The sequence below is a fragment of the Dendrobates tinctorius genome, unplaced genomic scaffold (assembly GCF_039654945.1).
Source record: "Dendrobates tinctorius isolate UK_male_01 unplaced genomic scaffold, ASM3965494v1 ptg000023l, whole genome shotgun sequence".
NCBI lineage: Eukaryota > Metazoa > Chordata > Amphibia > Anura > Dendrobatidae > Dendrobates > Dendrobates tinctorius.
In genome coordinates this window covers 10,203,010-10,221,949 of record NW_027361691.1, presented here as the reverse complement: position 1 = coordinate 10,221,949, position 18,940 = coordinate 10,203,010, and the positions used below count along the sequence as shown (strand labels likewise).

The 18,940-nt window shown below is 42.8% G+C and overlaps 1 protein-coding gene across 2 annotated transcripts in view; it reads right to left on the bottom strand.

Annotated features, from left to right (window-relative positions):
* Positions 1-3,796: 3,796 nt before the first annotated feature.
* TMEM135 (transmembrane protein 135) overlaps positions 3,797-18,940 on the bottom strand; it is a 443,538-nt gene continuing 428,394 nt past the window's right edge. For both annotated transcript variants that reach the window (XM_073569250.1, XM_073569251.1), the window contains 5 exons: positions 18,625-18,688; positions 16,853-16,929; positions 14,963-15,061; positions 14,459-14,526; positions 3,797-13,340 (listed from right to left, as the gene is read on the bottom strand). In XM_073569250.1, coding sequence (XP_073425351.1) covers positions 13,208-13,340; positions 14,459-14,526; positions 14,963-15,061; positions 16,853-16,929; positions 18,625-18,688 — 441 coding nt within the window. In that variant the 3' untranslated portion in view covers positions 3,797-13,207. The remainder of the gene's footprint in view (positions 13,341-14,458; positions 14,527-14,962; positions 15,062-16,852; positions 16,930-18,624; positions 18,689-18,940) is intronic.

Below are 18,940 nucleotides of genomic sequence, written 5' to 3'. Positions count from 1 at the left end.
TTATTTTATATCTGTACTGTACCTATTTTATGTCTCAATTTTATAGCAACTTTTATCTGTAATCACTGTCCTCTTTCAGAAAATAAATGAAATAATTATTTAGATCTGTCTCCATGCTCTAAGAATCGAACTATACGCCTTTGATAGATAATCGCTACTAATTCAAGGGGTTTGCCACGGACCCTCTTAATGTAACACTGTGAATTAAGTAACCGTGACTGGTGGCAGCGCGTTGTGCACGGCTATTGCGGCTTGCTGGCAGTCCAGAAGGGTCTTATATTGCTGAATAAGGGTCTGCGGCCACAGCATTGATAATTCCCTTACTGCAGAAGCCTAATTGCCGGTTCACAACAGGCAGCCCGTCCGGCGACCAATTATCCTAGGTGCAGTTCCCTGACTGACCTGAGGGTAAGGGGGGCGCCGGAGAGCTGCGAGTTCCAAAGTGGAACTGAGAAAGTGGGATATACATAAATCCCCGCAGTACTTGGAAGGTTGATAGCAGTGATGGGGCATCCAAAATAAACCCCCCCCTGCGGCAAATTGTAGAGCGAGAGTAGCTTGCTGGATATTTTGGTCACATGGTGTCAGGGGTGGGATACTAAGATAAGCCCCAACGGTGCCTGTGATAGCCGTGTGCCGGCATTGTGTCTCGTCCCTCTGTCCGCTGATACACCCGTGTCAGTGGTGGGACTGTGACATAGTGGTGACACAGGGTCCGCTGTCCGTCACGTTTTGGTGGCAGTGGGACCCCCGTTAGTCGCCTCCGTAAGTGGACGAACGGCCGTGGGCTGTTCGTCACATAAGTATACATCTGTGAGGTGATATTAATAGCCTGGGAAGCTCCATGGGTATTACCCCTTTCTCAGGCTATAAACATAAGCCCCCAGCCACCGGCTTTCCCTCTGCTGGTTACGAATATTACAGGCGGAGCCCACGCCCCTTTTTCCAGACAAATACTCTTTTATCGATTAGATACATGTACAGTAAGCAGCACACACTGTACTAATTGTATATGTCCCTTACATCTGTATAACTATCTATGCTATGTTTATATACTGTATTTAATCTATCTCTTCTATCCTGTAGGTTCCTGCAGTGATTTTACAGAACACGTCAGATGAATTGCCGGCTTTTCTTCTATGTAATATAAATACATATATGTATATGTGTGTGTGTTACTGACATCTATATATACAGCTCTAGCAAAAAGTAAGAGACCACTGCAAAATTTTCAGCCTGTCTGATTTTTCTCTTTATAGGTATATTTTTGAGTAAAATGTAAATTGCTCTTTCATTCTATAAACTACTGACAACATGTCTCTGAATTTCCAAGCAATAAATTTTGTATTTGTTTTCAGAAAATGAGAAAGTCAAAATAACAAAAAAATGCAGTGCTTGCAGACCTCAAATAATGCTAAGAAAACAAGTTCATAATCATTTAGAAACAACAATACTAATGTTTTAACTCAGGAAGAGTTAAGAAACCAATATTTTGTGGAATAACCATGATTTGTAATCCCAGCTTTCATGCGTCTTGGCATGCTTGCCACCAGTCTTTCACACTGCTTTTCGGTGACATTATGCCACTCCTGGTACAAAAATGTAAGCAGTTCTTCTTTGTTTGATGGCTTGTGACTATCCATCTTCCTCTTGGTTACATTCCAGAGGTTTTCAATGGGGTTCAGGTCTGGAGATTGGGCTGCCATTACAGTGATTTGATGTGATGGTCCTTCATCCACACATTGATTGACCTAGCTGTGTGGCATGGCGCATTGTCCTGCTGGAAAAACAGTCCTCAGAGTTGGGGAACATTGCCTGAGCAGAAGGAATCAACTGTTTTTCCAGGATAACCTTGTATGCGGCTTGATTCATACATCCTTCGCAAAGATTAACCTGCCCAATTCCAGCCTTGCTGAAGCATCCCCAGATCACCGATCTTCCACCAAATTTCACAGTGGGTGCAAGACACTGTGGCTTGTACACCTCTCCAGGTCTCCGTCTAACCATTAGACAACCAGATGTTGGGCAAAGCTGAAAATTAGACTCTTCAGAGAAGATTACCTTACTCCAGTCCTCTACGGTCCAATCCTTATGGTCTTTGGCAAACTTCAGCCTGGCTCTCCTTTGCTTCTCATGGATGAAAGGCTTTATTTTAGCTTTACATGACTTGAGCCCTGCCTCTAGGAGCCTGTTACAATCTGTTCTTGCCATGCACTTGACCCCAGCTGCCATTTGCCCTTCCTTTTGTAGGTCACTTGATGTCATCCTGCGGTTGCTGAGTGACATTCGAATAAGATGACGATCATCCAGGTCAGTGGAGTCATTTTCGCCCTCTGCCGGTATATAACTTTGTTGTCCCCAATGTCTGCTGCTTGACCTTGATGTAATGGACTGCCGTCTTAGAAATTTTAAGGATGGAGGCAACATGACACTCACTGTATCCCTCGGCTAGTAAAGCCAGAATTGAGCCCTTCTTTTCCTTACTCAAGACTTTTCTTTTCAACTCCTTTGGCATGGTTAAAAGTTATTTTTTTATTCCTATTACTTTTGGGATATTACTAGCACTTGTTTTGCCATCCAGCTTGTCCTATTGCAAGAGGATTGTGAACACCACAGCAGGGTTTTTTATACTTTCCTTCATTAAATAAGATTTGGTTCAGGTGATCACCTAATCAGAAGCACATTAAGTAGAATGAGGTGTACTCTGGTTGGAATTCACCTGACACTGGAATGGAATGGCTGTCAGACATGGAGAGAAGCTGATTTTTATAAAACTGTGCAGTGGTACATATATACATACTTGTGTGTGTGTTTTGACTAATATTTCCTTTGAAAACGAAGTGTAAAATGACAGAGAATTGTTGTATGTAACAGCTCGTGTTAAAATCACATTGCAGTCGGACAGCAATCACACTATATTCGGATGTAAATCTAATGCTAGATGTGAAAAATCAAATTGTGCTTTCGTGACACTCGTGTGACTCTCGGCAGCGAGACTCGGACTGATTTCCCATATGTTTAGTGTGACTCCGGCCTAAGGGTAAGTGTACATGTCGTGGAAACATACATGGGTGTATAAAGACCGAGGTTTTTTTTCACTATCTCACGTCGGCAGTTTTGCCATTTTTTGCCTTTTTATGTTAATTTATGAATAAGTTAGACGTTGGAGCCACAGTGTTGAAAACAGAGGCGTCGGATCCTCGGCTTACCGAGTGCACAGCTCTGGTTAAGACCTTATGACTGATACCGTAACCTGCTGACTTTTTTGTTCCCTTCTGTAAAGTATTTCCATTACATGTGCCTTTTCCTTACGGATCAGCTCATTATCGATGGACTTGTTTTCTGTAAAATAGATACATAGTATAAAAATTGGATTCCCTGCGGACGTCTTATTCTCTCCCATTACCAAGTTTTCTATGTTTGTGTTTTCCATCCATACAGCCCGTTTGGCCATGTTAGGCTAATTTACTTAATATCCCCAATAGCTGGAGAATACTATAGATAATGCAATGCGATAACAATGTGTGACTAGCGCCACCTGGTGGACAACTGCAGTTGTGCATGACTGAAATGGCAACAATGTACAGACAAAGTCCTATAGAACTGGCCTAAACATTACCAGGAAGCCTTATGTCCTCCAAGTCTCACAAAGGTTCCGTTACTGAACACCTGCTGATGTTGTGCCTCAGCAATCATTCTGAACTAGCAGCACTGCAGTGTAAAGCATGGTGGGGGGGGCAAAGGATTTCCGACACCAATAATAAATGCACTCAAATAAAATCACACACGGCACACGTTTGTATCAAAGATATTTGTAATTGGGTCATTTATTGAAATTTCAAATATGTATTTTTTATTTTTTTTATTAAGAATTTGCTCTCCGTATTTTCCACATCGTATCGTCTTGGCCACAGAATTGTAAGCACGTGATTAATAAAAAAAAATTCCTACAATTGACCGGATGAAAACAGCAGTCATTGTATGACTAAGGTCAGGGCTCCAGGGCGCCTTTTGGGATAAAAATCGCACATTTTCACGACCTTTGCACAAATTCCGTGGTTTCCCAAAGTCGCCGTGGCGTCTCGGCCTAAAGTGTAGCGTCATGTTTAAGACCATTTTACAGCTTTTTGCCCAGAAATAAACAATTTTTACCACTCTGCAAAAGTGTCTTTTTTTCTTATCTACTACCGAACCTTAGTTCTATTCCCATTCAGAGCTGCATTCACAATTCTGCCACCTTCTGCATTGTGCTCGATCTGCATCCTGACTTACATGTGGGTGTAGTCCTGGTACTAGAGACTACTGCAAAGTCATCGCAATAAAATAACTATATCACTATCCCGGAATGCACAGAGGTAGAGAGCACGGCGTTGCTAGGACGTGTCCGCCAACAAACTGTCAACGGTTTCCAATAACAAACAGCAGAATTATGAATTCAGCTCTGGAGTATAAAGATGGGTATGCATGTAAAAATTGAACTACATGAGTTTGATGCGTTTCACCTGGAGTTTCAGCCAAACGAAGGGTGGTTTGGTGAGCCACACGGCATGCTAAAACCTGCAAAAGCCTCAGTGCCATGTAATTAATGTAATGTATTTGCAAAGTTGGGTCCAGCTCCTTGTATAGAGAGGATTTCCCCAAGAAAAGCTGCATATTTTCCCTACAGAGGCCACAAGTGGAGAAAAGTAGTATTACAAGTAACCACTGAAATTAATAAGGTTCGTTAAGAGCTTGAGAAAAAAAATTGTTGCTTGTCAGAAACTCTCTACGGCGTGGGTGAGTTCCAGAGGGCATATGGTGGGTGCCCTTTAAAAGTGTTATATAAAACTGAGTGTCTAACAAAACCCTTTAGGGATGAGAAATCATACTAACAGATTACCCTGGGGGTAAATGGACCTAACTTTAAGGGATAATGTGATTAAAACTTTACTTTTATTGTCATTAATTTATATGGTCAAACAAGGATTAAAATAATTCAGGTGGTCCCTGATGAAGCAAGTCATGGCGAAACATGTCGGGAGGCTATGAGTGAATTTTAATCACCCCTTGCGGTCTTGCAATTGACATCTATAATTATCCTGAAGAAAGCTATCCTGGCTAGTGGACAGCAGCCATTAATCTACGTAGGGAGATCTATTAGCTTTAAGACAGTGATATCCCATAGAGGATAAAGAAATACTACACAGCAAGGCCACCTGAGTTCTTTTAATCCTTACTTGTTTCAGCATATTAATTAATTACAATAAAAGTCAAGTTTTAATCACATTGTCCCCCCAGGGTAATCTGTTAGTATGCTTTAAAAGTGTTGGCCCACCAAAACTACATGGTGATAAGTTGCTGATCGCTGGAGTCAGTCCTCCACGCTGAAAGGGTCGATGGTCACGCACGCACAGCTCTGCTGTATTTGATGTCCATGGGAGTAACGGAGCTAGCAGAGGGCTCCGTCAGTCCCACAGATAAGAATGATCGGCAGTGAGAATTCTGGGAAATCTCAGGGTCGTTAGGTTGGACCCCAGCCATCAACAACTTATCTATCCTGCGCATGGGTTATAAGTATTTCATGGAGGGCCACACGCTTTAACCCTATATCTTAACTGTAAAATGGTAGGCGTACACTTAAAATAAAAATCTGTACCATGTAAAAAAAAAAAAAAAAAAATCACCGTAAAAAACATGTTGGTCTCATTTCCTGTTCTGAAAATAAAACAGTATAAGAGACAATGAGAAAATCTGTAAACTAACAACAGAGCGTGTGTGCATGTGACATAAAACCCCAGAAACAGCAAAAACTGCGAAACACAGATAAGTAGAAATCAGGAACAACTCACAGAAAATACTAATTATTATTATTGATACAACCTCTAAAAATATATATATATATATTCATTCCTCTGGTGCATAAGTTATTCAGTTAGAACGTTATATGTTAAAGGGGTTTTCCAGGATTAGAAAAACATGGCTGCTTTCTTCCAGAAACAGCTCCACACTCATCCTCAGGTGGCATCTGTTAGTGCAGCTTAGTCTCATTCACTTCAATTTGCTTTAATACCAGACACAGAACAAGGAGAGATGTGAAGTTGATAGCAGTCATAATTTTTAATCCTGTAAACCCAATTAAAGGGAATGTGTTTTTAATTTCTGGTTGTGTTTTTTTAATTTTTATTCTAAATTTTATACTTTTTACAGTAGCCACATGGACCATAGGTAGCAACAGATCAGAAAAGCTCAATGACTTCTATTGGAGAGCATGGTGTGCATGCTCTGTGACCTGTGCAGAGGGCATTGTGCAGGGAGCGTGAAGAGGCAGGCACGGACATCACTTGGTAGGAATAGTGAATCCAATTTCATTTATATAGAGATTTTCTCTGTCATTATAATCCTGCCTGTTATGATAATGAGATGACTGCGGAGGAGTGATCTCTAGAGCACCTGAAGTGACTTCTGAGAAGTGATCATTACAGAACATGAAGTGATTGCTGAGAAGTGATCTCTACAGAACAGGATGTGACTGCCGAGAAGTGATCTCTACAGCACAGGAAGTGACTGCTGAGAAGTGATCTCTACAGCACAGGAAGTGACATCTGAGAAGTGATCATTACAGAACATGAAGTGATTGCTGAGAAGTGATCTCCACAGAACAGGAAGTGACTGCTGAGAAGTGATCTCTACAGCACAGGAAGTGATTGCTGAGAAGTGATCTCTACCAAACAGGAAGTGACTGCTGAGAAGTGATCTCTACAGAACAGGAAGTGATTGCTGAAGAGTGATCTACACAAAATAGGAAGTGACTGCTAAGAAGTGATCTCTACAGAACACGTAGTAGTGACCGCCAAAAAGTAATCTCTGTAGAATAGGAAGTGACTGCTGAGAAGTAACCTCAACAGCACAGGAAGTGACTGCCGAGAAGTGATCTCTACAGAACAGGAAGTGACTGCTGAGAAGTAATCTCTATAGAACAGGATGTGACTGCCGAGAAGTGATCTCTACAGAACAGGAAGTGACTGCTGAGAAGAGATCTCTACAGAACAGGAAGTGACTGCTGAAAAGTAAGCTCTACAGAACAGGAAGTGACTGCTGAGAAGAGATCTCTACAGAACAGGAAGTGACTGCCGAGAAGTGATCTCTACAGCACAGGAAATGACTGCTGAAAAGTGATCTCTACAGAACAGGACGTGACTGCTGAAACGTGATCTCTACAGAACAGGAAGTGACTGCTGAGAAGAGATCTCTACAGAACAGGAAGTGACTGCTGAAAAGTAATCTCTACAGAACAGGAAGTGACTTCTGAGAAGTGATCGCTACAGAACAGGAAGTCAGTGCTGAGAAGTGATCTCTAGAGAACAGGAAGTGACTACTGAGGAGTGATCTCTATAGAACAGGAAGTGACTGCTGAGAAGTGATCGCTATAGAACAGGAAGTCAGTGCTGAGAAGTGATCTCTACAGCACGGGAAGTGACTTCTGAGAAGTGATCGCTACAGAACAGGATGTGACTGCTGAGGAGTGATCTCTACAGAACAGGAAGTCAGTGCTGAGAAGTGATCTCTAGAGAGCAGGAAGTGACTACTGAGGAGTGATCTCTATAGAACAGGAAGTGACTGCTGAGAAGTGATCTCTATAGAACAGGAAGTCAGTGCTGAGAAGTGATCTCTACAGAACAGGAAGTGACTACTGAGGAGTGATCTCTACAGAACAGGAAGTCAGTGCTGAGAAGTGATCTCTATAGAACAGGAAGTCAGTGCTGAGAAGTGATCTCTACAGAACAGGAAGTGACTACTGAGGAGTGATCTCTACAGAACAGGAAGTGAGTGCAGGGAAGTGATCTCTACAGCACAGGACGTGTCATCTTAATATTGTGCTCAGTTTCCTCAGTGAGGACTGCAAAATTAAAGATTTTTTTATTCTTTTAACTAGTGACATAGGAAAGAAAGAAAAAATATCCCCAAATTTTTCAAAAGTATGACTAACATAAAAGATTGATATAAACAAAAAGTCATTTTCTGAAGACACTTTTCCTGTAGTGAAAAAATAAGTCCCAATGTATAATGATCAAATTTCTTACATACACATGACACCCCTGTGAGCCACGCCTCAGGAGGTACAGGTGGAGAAGATTTTATGGTGGAAAATGGTGCTTAATGCTGAAAAAAACATTAAAAAGAAACCAGAAGGGAAATAAAGTCCACAATCAAAATGGTGAGGGACTAACAGAGACAAAAAGTTCCCACAGCAGTTGTCACTTCTGTCTGTCCTCACAACATGGAGGAAGTAACAAGAGTTGTCTTTGGAGGGTATCTTACGACCAATTCTGATTGTTGCCATCGCAATAGGTAAAAATCTGCTATTTAAAAAAAAATGGAGTTGGGTGACTTCCTACAGATATCAGCTCGGTGAACGTAGCCCTAATTTTTACTGAAGATTGAAAAGGAAAATTCAAAAGCCACTCTTATAATTACACCTAGAGCTACACTTTTTGGGGAAAAAAGTACCTTGCGATAAACTTTTCCAAATGTTCTGACAACAGTTTTACATTTGATGTGTTGTCTACGCTGTCAGATATGTGCGGTGGGGTACCAGATCTCACGGACTTACCAAACTTCCAGTTTTAACTTTAACTGTGCCTCTTAGGCCTGTTTCACACATCCGTCTTTTACATCAGCTGCAATCCGCGAAAATGGCGGGACACGGATCTGCAACCGTTTTGAAAGCAACGTGTGCTACCGGACCATTGCTTTGACGGATCTGGGGAAGGCAGAAATTTAAAGGAACCCATGCCCGGGGAGGAGAGAGAGAGAGATTTAAACCAGCCACCAGAACGGGATTTAGGGTTAAATTTCCGGCAAAAGCAATGCTTCCGGGCATGCGCAGTGACAAATGCGGATCCGGCCAACCTAAAAAACGTTTCATTGTCCATCCTGTCATGTCAGCAGACGCTAAAATTTTGGCGGATCCGTAAAAAAGCGGATCCAACGGATGACCATCCGTCAAGATCCGCCGATAATGCACGTCAATGGCAAAAAAACGGATCCGCCAAGAAAAATGGAGGATCCGTTTTTTTTGCAAAACGGCGGATTTTGACTGATGGAGACTGTCATGATTTGTAGTTTTGCCCTGTCCTGTATTTTGTATAATATGTCATTTAACTTTCCTCTGGTTGTATTTGCTGTAAATTAACCATGTCTCCTTCCCCCAATACTTTGCAATGTCTTGTGATGTACCTGGACCATAATCTAATTTAGGCTTGTGTCAACAGCTAGTGGAACTTTGGCTATTGTTTTCCTAAGCAGAAGATAACCTACAATACACATCCTGTAGACTCAGTGGAGCCCTTACATTTCTAGAATCTTCTGATGGACCAAACAATTGAATAGTAGGTGTGACCCCTACCCCCCTTCAGATGGGCTGATCCCAGGAGCCCTGACAATACATTCTTCTTTCAAGATCAGTTGTGATTTTGAGTGCAGACGTGAAGGAGTCACGAATGAGTTGAGGCCAGCTCGTGACGTCCGTGGGATTGTGTGGAATCCTGTGGACTATTGTAAGGATTATTGTTATCGTATCTGGCACAAGGACTATCGTGAGGTGCCAGGATTTGTTTCCATTGTGTGGACTTATTGTGGACTTCTCATGGACTCCAAGGACATTATGAATATTTGATGTTGTATTCTCCCTGCCTTAATAAATCTCGTTGGATCGTCCCTCGGCCTGTTGTCCCTTCTTGCTCTGTCGAATACCCCGTCACAAACTGGTTGGCAGCGCTGGGATCAGAGCAGAAGGAATGGAGGACAACGGCCCATCAACATCTGGAACCAGCACCGCAGAGTACAAGAACTGGACTGCGGTGAACCTACAAACAAATGCCCGTGAACTGGGAGTCAGCTACAAGGGACTCTCCAAGGAGCAGCTGATTGAGGCTTTGGAAGGAGTTCACCTGCAAGATGACGCTGAGGAAGGATCCCCCACAGCAAACGGAGCAAAGACTGCAGCCGGAGCACTGTGGCCAAGCCTCTTACCGACCTGACCAAGAAAACGATGCCCCGGCTGGTGATCTGGACTCCAGCCTGTGATGAGGCTTTTAACCGGCTGAAGGACGCTCTGGTCTGCGACCCTGTTCTGGCTGCTCCAGATTACAAGAGGAGATTCATTGTGCAGACGGACGCCTCTGCTTATGGACTGGGAGCTGTCCTCAGCCAGGTGAATGCAGCCGGGGACGAACACCCCATCGCCTACCTTAGCAGGAAACTGCTGGACCGAGAAGTGGCCTATGCAACTGTTGAAAAAGAATGTCTGGCTGTAGTGTGGGCCCTTAGGAAACTAAGGCTGTATCTGTATGGACGAGAATTCACTGTCATTACTGATCACAATCCCCTCACCTGGCTGAACCGAGTCTCTGGGGACAATGGACGCTTACTACGATGGAGCCTGGCTCTGCAGCCCTATAACTTTACCATACAGTATAGAAGAGGCAGCCAACACCAAAATGCAGATGGACTGTCCAGGCAGGAGGAGCCCTGAGTCTGGTCAGCCATGCCTGTGTGTACTTAACAAGCGACCTGTAGAGGTCCCTAGTACGTACACAAATTGGGAGGGGAAGGGATTGTCATGATTTGTAGTTTTGCCCTGTCCTGTATTTTGTATAATATGTAATTTAACTTTCCTCTGGTTGTATTTGCTGTAAATTAACCATGTCTCCTTCCCCCAATACTTTGCAATGTTTTGTGATGTACCTGGACCATAATCTAATTTAGGCTTGTGTCAACAGCTAGTGGAACTTTGGCTATTGTTTTCCTAAGCAGAAGATAACCTGCAATACACATCCTGTAGACTCAGTGGAGCCCTTACATTTCTAGAATCTTCTGATGGACCAAACCATTGAATAGTAGGTGTGACCCCTACCCCCCTTCAGATGGGCTGATCCCAGGAGCCCTGACAATACATTCTTCTTTCAAGATCAGTTGTGATTTTGAGTGCAGACGTGAAGGAGTCACGAACTGAGTTGAGGCCAGCTCGTGACGTCCGTGGGATTGTGTGGAATCCTGTGGACTATTGCAAGGATTATTGTTATCGTAACTGGCACAAGGACTATCGTGAGGTGCCCGGATTTGTTTCCATTGTGTGGACTTATTGTGGACTTCTCATGGACTCCAAGGACATTATGGATATTTGATGTTGTATGCTCCGTGCCTTAATAAATCTCATTGGATCGTCCCTCGGCCTGTTGTCCCTTCTTGCTCTGTCGTATACCCCGTCACAGAGACAAACGGATGTGTGAAACAGGCCTTACTGTTATAAGCCCTAAACGTTCCGGAATTTTTACAAAAAGTGACGGAATATCCTCCGATGGTGATAGCAAATGGATCAAAGAAAAATGGTGGAAAATAAAGGGTGCCAACCTATGGACAAATGTGACAAATAATCAGGATACCCGTAATTGTGAGATGAAGGAATCGTTCATTGATGTAATTCCAAAGCGTTTCAAAAGCGTACTGCTTTTTTCATTATTCTGAGCTGCCTTAGAAAAAAAGGATACCAACCCAATTTCAGGTGGTTTTATCAGTCAAGATGTTTCAAAAGTATAAAACTTCTTCATCAGGACAAACCACTTCTTAAAACTCTCAGTATTTGGTGTGTGCACTGCCTCGAAGGATGGCGGTACTGATGTAATCAACTGCTAGAGAGCGGTTTGGTGAGCACACCAAATTTGAAGCATTTTAAGGAGGTCAGGAATGTATTGCATCTATGACCTGATTAAAGAAAGTGGTACATTTCCGAAACAAGTTGTCCACTTATCAATAAAAAATTCCTTAATCTCACAATTCAAGGTATCTCGATTATTTGTCACATTCATCCACGGTCGGCGCCGCTCTATTCTCGGCCTCTTCCTTGGATCCAGCTGCTGAATTATTTGACAGCCACTTCTCTTATGTCCACTACAGCGGTAACGACAAAGATGGCACTGTTTCAAGCTCTTCACTAAAGAGCTTTATGAGGAAAGGTTGCAGGATTTGGGAATGTTTAGTTTGCAAAAGAGAAGACTGAGAGGAGACTTAATAGCTGTCTACAAATATCTAAAGGGCTGTCACACTGTAGAAGGATCATCTTTATTCTCATTTGCACAAGGAAAGACTAGAAGCAATGGGATGAAACTGAATCGGAGGAGACACAGATTAGATATTAGACAAAACTTTTTGACAGTTAGAGTGAACAATGAGTGGAACAGGCTGCCCTGAGAAGTGGTGAGTTCTCCTTCAATGGAAGTCTTCAAACAGAGGCTGGGCAGACATCTGTCTGGGATGATTTAGCGAATCCTGCTTTGAGCAGGGGGTTGGACCAGATGGCCCAGGAGGTCCCTTCCAACGCTACGATTCTATGATTCTATGACTAAAGTGCTCTCGTCCAACAGTCACTTTCTGGAGTAAATTCGCAAAATAAAATGCATCAAACTGGATGGATACAACTGAGACACCTACTTGGCTACTCCCGGTTTAAATAAAAGCTAAATATCCCCAATGGTTAAAATCTTCTTTTAATTTTTCAATTGTCCACCCTCATCATCACGGAGAGCGAGCAAGAGAGAGAGCTTATGACGTCTGAAATATTTCACCTCCAAGTAGAACTTTTCCAATTTTACAGAATCTCTTGAAAAAAGGACTCAAAAACAATCTCAATAATGCAGGAACTTTTTGAAAAGGAGATTCTCAAAATTCGCACTGAAGGTTAGAGAAAGCACCTACCACGTTCCAAAACATGGACTACAGAGAAAACACAAAGTACTACTCAGTATCAAATGTCCGTATTGGTCCACAACACGGGGGGTAGGTGACGTCAAAGCCTCCAGATACCTACACCTCATCGAGAAGTCTGCTAAATATCTTATGCAGAGGAAAATTAAGACATTTAATTGGTGTTAGTTCATCTGAGATACAATCAATAATAAGATATAATAATTTTAGCCCAGTATAAATGACTTTTTTTTTAATATTTTGCCAGGGTATTGGAGACACCTCAGTGTCGGGTTGTTTGAATCTCTACTATGATCATTCGATAATCTACCAAAACGTTCAAGAAGAATTAACTCATCTTCGTACTGGACAACTAGAATTAGTTAATACTGGACTGAAGCTCACAAGTTCCCGCTTTTTTTTTTTTTCAGAAATTTGTTCTGAATTTGAGACTTCACATTTTGTCACGGGAGAAGGGCGCGAAACTTCAGGAGAAATGTTTCGGTAACTCTGGTTTCACGATAGTGAATCTTGGATCCAGTTTAGGTATAAAGTTGTTGAAGTTCTTAGAAGCTTCAGAACCAAAGACATCCAAGGCTTTCCTGTTCATAAACGCAAACCTAACAGTGGAGAAGCAGACAGAGATTATTATTGCTTGGTTTTATCTTGGTGGTGTTGTTGCTGTTTTTGATCTTTTTTGGCTGTAGTCGTCAGGAAGAGCAGTTCTTTAATTTGGTGCTATATTCTTACAAACCATCAATGTGTACTATATATACTCGAGTATAAGCCAAGTTTTTCAGCATATTTTTTTTGTGCTGAAAATGCGCCCCTCAGCTTATACTCGAGTGAGGTGTCCAGAACATGGAGGGGGGAGGGTCAGCGGCAAAGCAGCGGGTCACAGAAGGCAGGAGCCAGCTGCTGAGGCTAACACCTGTGCCCGCTGCTAAAGAGAAATGAATATTCACTGCACTGGAGAGAGTTGAATATTCATTTCTCTTAAGTAGCAGCACATGTGACTGCCCGACGGCTGACACTGTGCGCGCTACTTAATACTCACTGCCCTCCACGCACATAGTTCCGTCGAGGGGAGCGGTGAGTATTCCAGCAGCTGTGCTCTGCTTGTTAGCAGCGCATGATGTCCCTGCCATGTGCTGCTTCCAACATAAAGCAGCTGCTGGCACCGGAACAAGACGATGCGAGGGAGCGCAGGAAGGTATTTGGTATATACTGTAAATGCGTCAGACATATTGGCCATAACCCTCTTGAATTGTAAATGTCCTTCATAGTAAAAGGAACTTTAAAAAGTAAGGATAGGTGTGGTTGGGACAATCTTTACAGCTGCCCAAAATTGGTCTTTCAATGCAATTTGATATGAGTGCAATTTTATGAAATACTTGATACATAAGAAAGTAGACCATCCATCAATAAATTAGATGTATTGTTAGAACAATCCATGGTTGTAATGAAACCACTCTGGCGATAAACTGATCATCAAGGATCGGGCTTATCCAACCTCTGGTGATCGGCTGTTCCCACCAAGGGAGACGAGTGGGGGTAGGGATCCTCTTTACGATGTTAAGACAGAATCTGCTACAAAAATTTGCACCACCCATAGAACTCAATGCAGATTTTGACCTGACGTTTTTATGTGGAAAGGGGTTAATCAAATCGGACAACCGCCAAACCCCCCGTGAGATCTTTCACATAAAGTCAAGCTTAATAGAATGGGATTTCTTACCGGCCCTTTGTAAGTCTCAAGAGAAATTTCCAGTAAGACGGCCTTAAATTCTGAACTTCCAGGACAGCCTAGGGGACGTATATAAAAATAATTTTAAAAAAAAGTGCATAGATCACAGATCAATTCGGCGTATGCACTGAAACTGTTCTATTTTTGGCTTTTTAATAAAAAGTGGTGGCACCAGATTGCTTGCTCTTATTGATTGTAGGCAGAACCTGTAAAGAAGATCCCACCATTTTGGACAATTCCTACTTGTATCAGATTATAATAAAGAACCAAACAAAATCTAGCAGGAAGTGTTAATTTTTTTTTCCAACAGCGCCACCACAGGGGAAAATAAGTATTACACACTAGATTCAACTCTGGTCCTCCAGAGTAAGTTCTCCTCCCAGAGAAGCAAATCCTGAATCTAAGACCCCCCATCCATTAGCTCAAAATCCACTAACAGGGTACAGGAGTATAAGTTTTCTATAGTGGAAGATCCCTTTAAACTACATTACTTACTGCATGAAAACAGATTGCTGTGGACACTGCGTAGATGACACTGTCTGCATGAGGGAAATAGGGAAATCTTCCGGCTTCAATCCCTTTGAAATACATTGTCTGCAATAACAAGGGTAGAAAGAGTCTCTGAATAGACAAGGCCGACTGTAACAAAAAATATATGACATCCAGAAAGTGTATAGAGCCTTTCTGTCCCGCTGCAGGCCTCTGGTTTCACAAGGAGGGATAAAGAATTTTTTTTCTTAGAATCTGTATTTAATCCATGACATGTTCCATCACATGCTGTACTGTGGGGGTATGCTCCTCTAGATGGACAGGGAAGTATATGGTGTTGTATATCGGCACCATATGGCGTCACAAGCAGTGCCAACTGATATAGAATACAGCACCATATGGTCTCTTCACGCCATCATAGAGCTCCAAGCAACTAACTCTACTATGTGCATGAGGCCTGATGGTGACCTGACTCAATTGTATGTAGGGTGCTACAGCCAATCCAATATTGACTACCGCAGCACCCTACAATGTCTACATACAAGCAGCAATAAAACGAAAGGCTTGTACGGATCTGCCTATGGTTGGGCGTATGCTGCCTTGATATCGAAGAGCTAACGTTCTTCCTGTGGAGAGTGACACGCCTTGCATGTCAGTGTAAGGAGACTTATAGGCCATGCAAAGCTCCTCTGGGAAATTAAATATGCAAATTGCCCCTTCAGAGAGAAAGAGGACTAGAACTCTAGCTCCACCTATTTCAAGTAGTAATAGTAAAAGTCAGTATCAACCCTTTAACGAGCCTTACCACACAATTTAGGATTAAAGCCAAACCAGAATCTCTTTTTGCAAACACATATTTTTGGGTGTTGCCCTTCCTCAGTGCAAAGCAAGACATCTGATTTGGCTGTATTAAAGGCCTCTGACTGATGGATTAAGGGGTAAGTAACATCTCTCTTTGAGGAGAGTGGCATGCCTGAAATGCCAGAGAAAGGAGACTGCATGTCACTCTCCACAAGGAGAGACGTTATCCCTTAGAACCTAAGTCAGAGATCTCTCAAACAGCCAAATCAGATCTCATGCTTTGCACTGAGGAGGGTCAAGACCCTGTAGCACGTGTCTGCAAATAGAGACATACAGATGTAGAAAACGGACACACGGATATAGAAAATGTACACACGGATGAATACTGTAATTGTGTTCTTTTTTGGATGAAAAAACAAACAATTTTACATATGCTCATCTCAACCCTAAGTAATTAAAGTGGATTTCTGTGAATTTTAGTAACTAAGTAATTTAGGAGATGCAAAGAAATACGATTAAGAAATACATCACTACTTATGGGGTAAATTGACCATTTTTTGACTGATCTGCTCCACTCCGATGGCGTACAATCCATGTGCATGTGACTCTTTCTGCCAATGGCTGTCCTTAGTGGTCGCGCTTGTGTGTGCAGCACACGACCACGGAGGCCAGTGACTGTATGTACGGCCCGTTATCACTGTAGGGCAAGTCACCAAAACTGGGAAAGAACACCAACATGAGCGCGGCGGGGATTTACCAGGAGAGCAATTACTTTATTTTTCATTTTATTTTTCTGCCATCACCTAAATATTTGAATTCCCAAAAATACCACTATAATGAAAGGGCTCCAAATGATGTAAGTATGGGGACAACTATAAGACAATGGCACGATTTTGGGGTGTAATCATCTACCAATGCGAAAATACGTAAGCAACAACGTATAGGAATGATAAGTGAAGCAATGGAGATGATTTTAAAGATGGGCCACCAATATCTAAGCCGGGGACAACCTTCCTAAGTTACTGAGCCAGTATAAAGACTCTGCACAGAGATGTCGCCCGTACTGAACTCATCCCAGGCCAATGACACACTCACCTCCACCAGTTTGGATGCCAGATACATGGAAATTGTGGTGCTTTTGTAAAACATCATGGAGATTCCAGCGAGGAAACCTAAAACACATAGAAGGACACTTGGAGTAATGGCCACTGGGCGAGTATACACTCCATGGAGAAAGTTTCAGCTACACAACCCCAGTCACTGGGGCAAATGGTGCCCAATTCTGGCAGAGGGATATGATGGTCGTCAATACAGGGGCGCACAACCGCTGGATCCTGGACCGAAAAAGGCTGTGCACCCCTACTCTATACAGAGAGTCTGAGGGGTCTGTGTATGGTCATTCAGTCATTGGGTTTTTCATAACTCTGTAAGACCTCAAGTCTACATTTGTGCTTGTTTTTTGTTGGTGCTGTATTCATCTTTTAATTTCCTTCTTTGCACAATTACTATTTTATGTTTTTTTGTAGTTTTGCCATAGTTGGCAAGGTTGAGGTTTTCCAGATGTTTATGGCTGATTCATTATTTGAAACTTTTCAAAAAGTTGCAATTTAAAGAAAAATTACTTTAAAATAACCCCAACATCGCAAATGATGGACAGGCGGCAAAATATGTACTGTAGATACAAGGGCACAGAATGGTAACACTAAATCTTGTCAAGCGGTGGTGTAATCTAAAGACCCTCTGTGACCGTGAACGGGACCTTGCAGGATGGGCGCCAGTCAGCGACTATCTCAACTGGATGTGCATCCGAGGACGCACATTCAGCTGAAGTGTACTGCGCTGCAGAGACGCACCGGCTCCCTGCACTGCAGTACATGCAGTCGGCCAATCAGAGGCTGGCGGCTGACGTCAGCCTGCCAGTCATGAGTGGCGAATGGCCGTGATGTCATGTACCGTCCATGACTGGAACACAGAAATCAGTTGCAGGCTATAGAAGACGATGCTGCACGTCATGGGAGTAAAGGAAGGCAAGAAGTATCGCTTATTTAATTTTCAGGTGTTGGAAAAGTGCAGCAGAATGGAAATTATACCAGGACGGGACACAGGATGGGGGACATCATATCAGGAAGAAGGTCATTATACTAGGAAGTGGCTCAGGGTTGGGGATATTATACCAGGAAGGGGCAAAGGATGGGGACATAATATTAGGAAGAAGGTCAATATACTAGGAAGGGGCCCAGGGTTGGGGATATTATACCAGGAAGGGGCACAGGATGGGGGACATTGTTATAAGATGGGGACATTATACCAGGATCGAGGACACGGATACAGGAAAGAGCCAGGATGGGGAACATTATTACAGTAAAGAGTCCAGGACAGGGGACATTATAACAGGAAGGGGCCCATGACAGAAGACATAATAGGAAGGGAGACATTTTGCCAGGAAGGGTCTCAGGACAAGAGATATTATTGCAGGATGGAGGCCAAAAAAGGGAGCATTATTACAAAAAGGAGCCCAGGATGGGGGACATTATTACAGGAATGACCAGGATGGAGAACATTAAAACAGAAAGGGGCCAGTATTGGGATATCATTATATGAAGGGTGAACACGTATGTCTTTATAGGGTCTAGAACGCTACAAAGGCCCATACATCTGACCAACATGGAGATGAGGGCCCATGTCTAAATACTGCATCGAGCCTATCGTACTCTAGTTACGCCACTGTTGTCAACAGTCGGCTGATTGTTCTTGTAGCACTTTCAGGCAGGACAGTTAAGCGACTAAAACCCTTTTTCCCCCAAATAGAGACAAATGCAGTTTATTGACGGGATCGCATCTCCAACCTTCAATCTCAAAGGCCTTACCAGCTATAAGTGCGTGAAGCTCGTCATCCAGATTACGCACCCATCGCAGTAAACAGCTTGTACCCTTCGTGGAGAGACAGAATAGTTATCATTTTAGCAAATTTTCACAGCCTGGTTTGTGTTGTCCTCAGTTACGGTTTCATCTGTTCCTCTATGATCCAGCTATAGCCAGTGACCACAGCCTAGATGCACAGTGTCTTGGAGTCTCACATCCTCTCAGAGGCATTGCCTGGTTCTCTGTTGCTCCTTTATGCTTTATACTGCAGTTAGGCTTACTCTGACAAGCTGTTAGCACAGGCCCACCACAATGTCATTA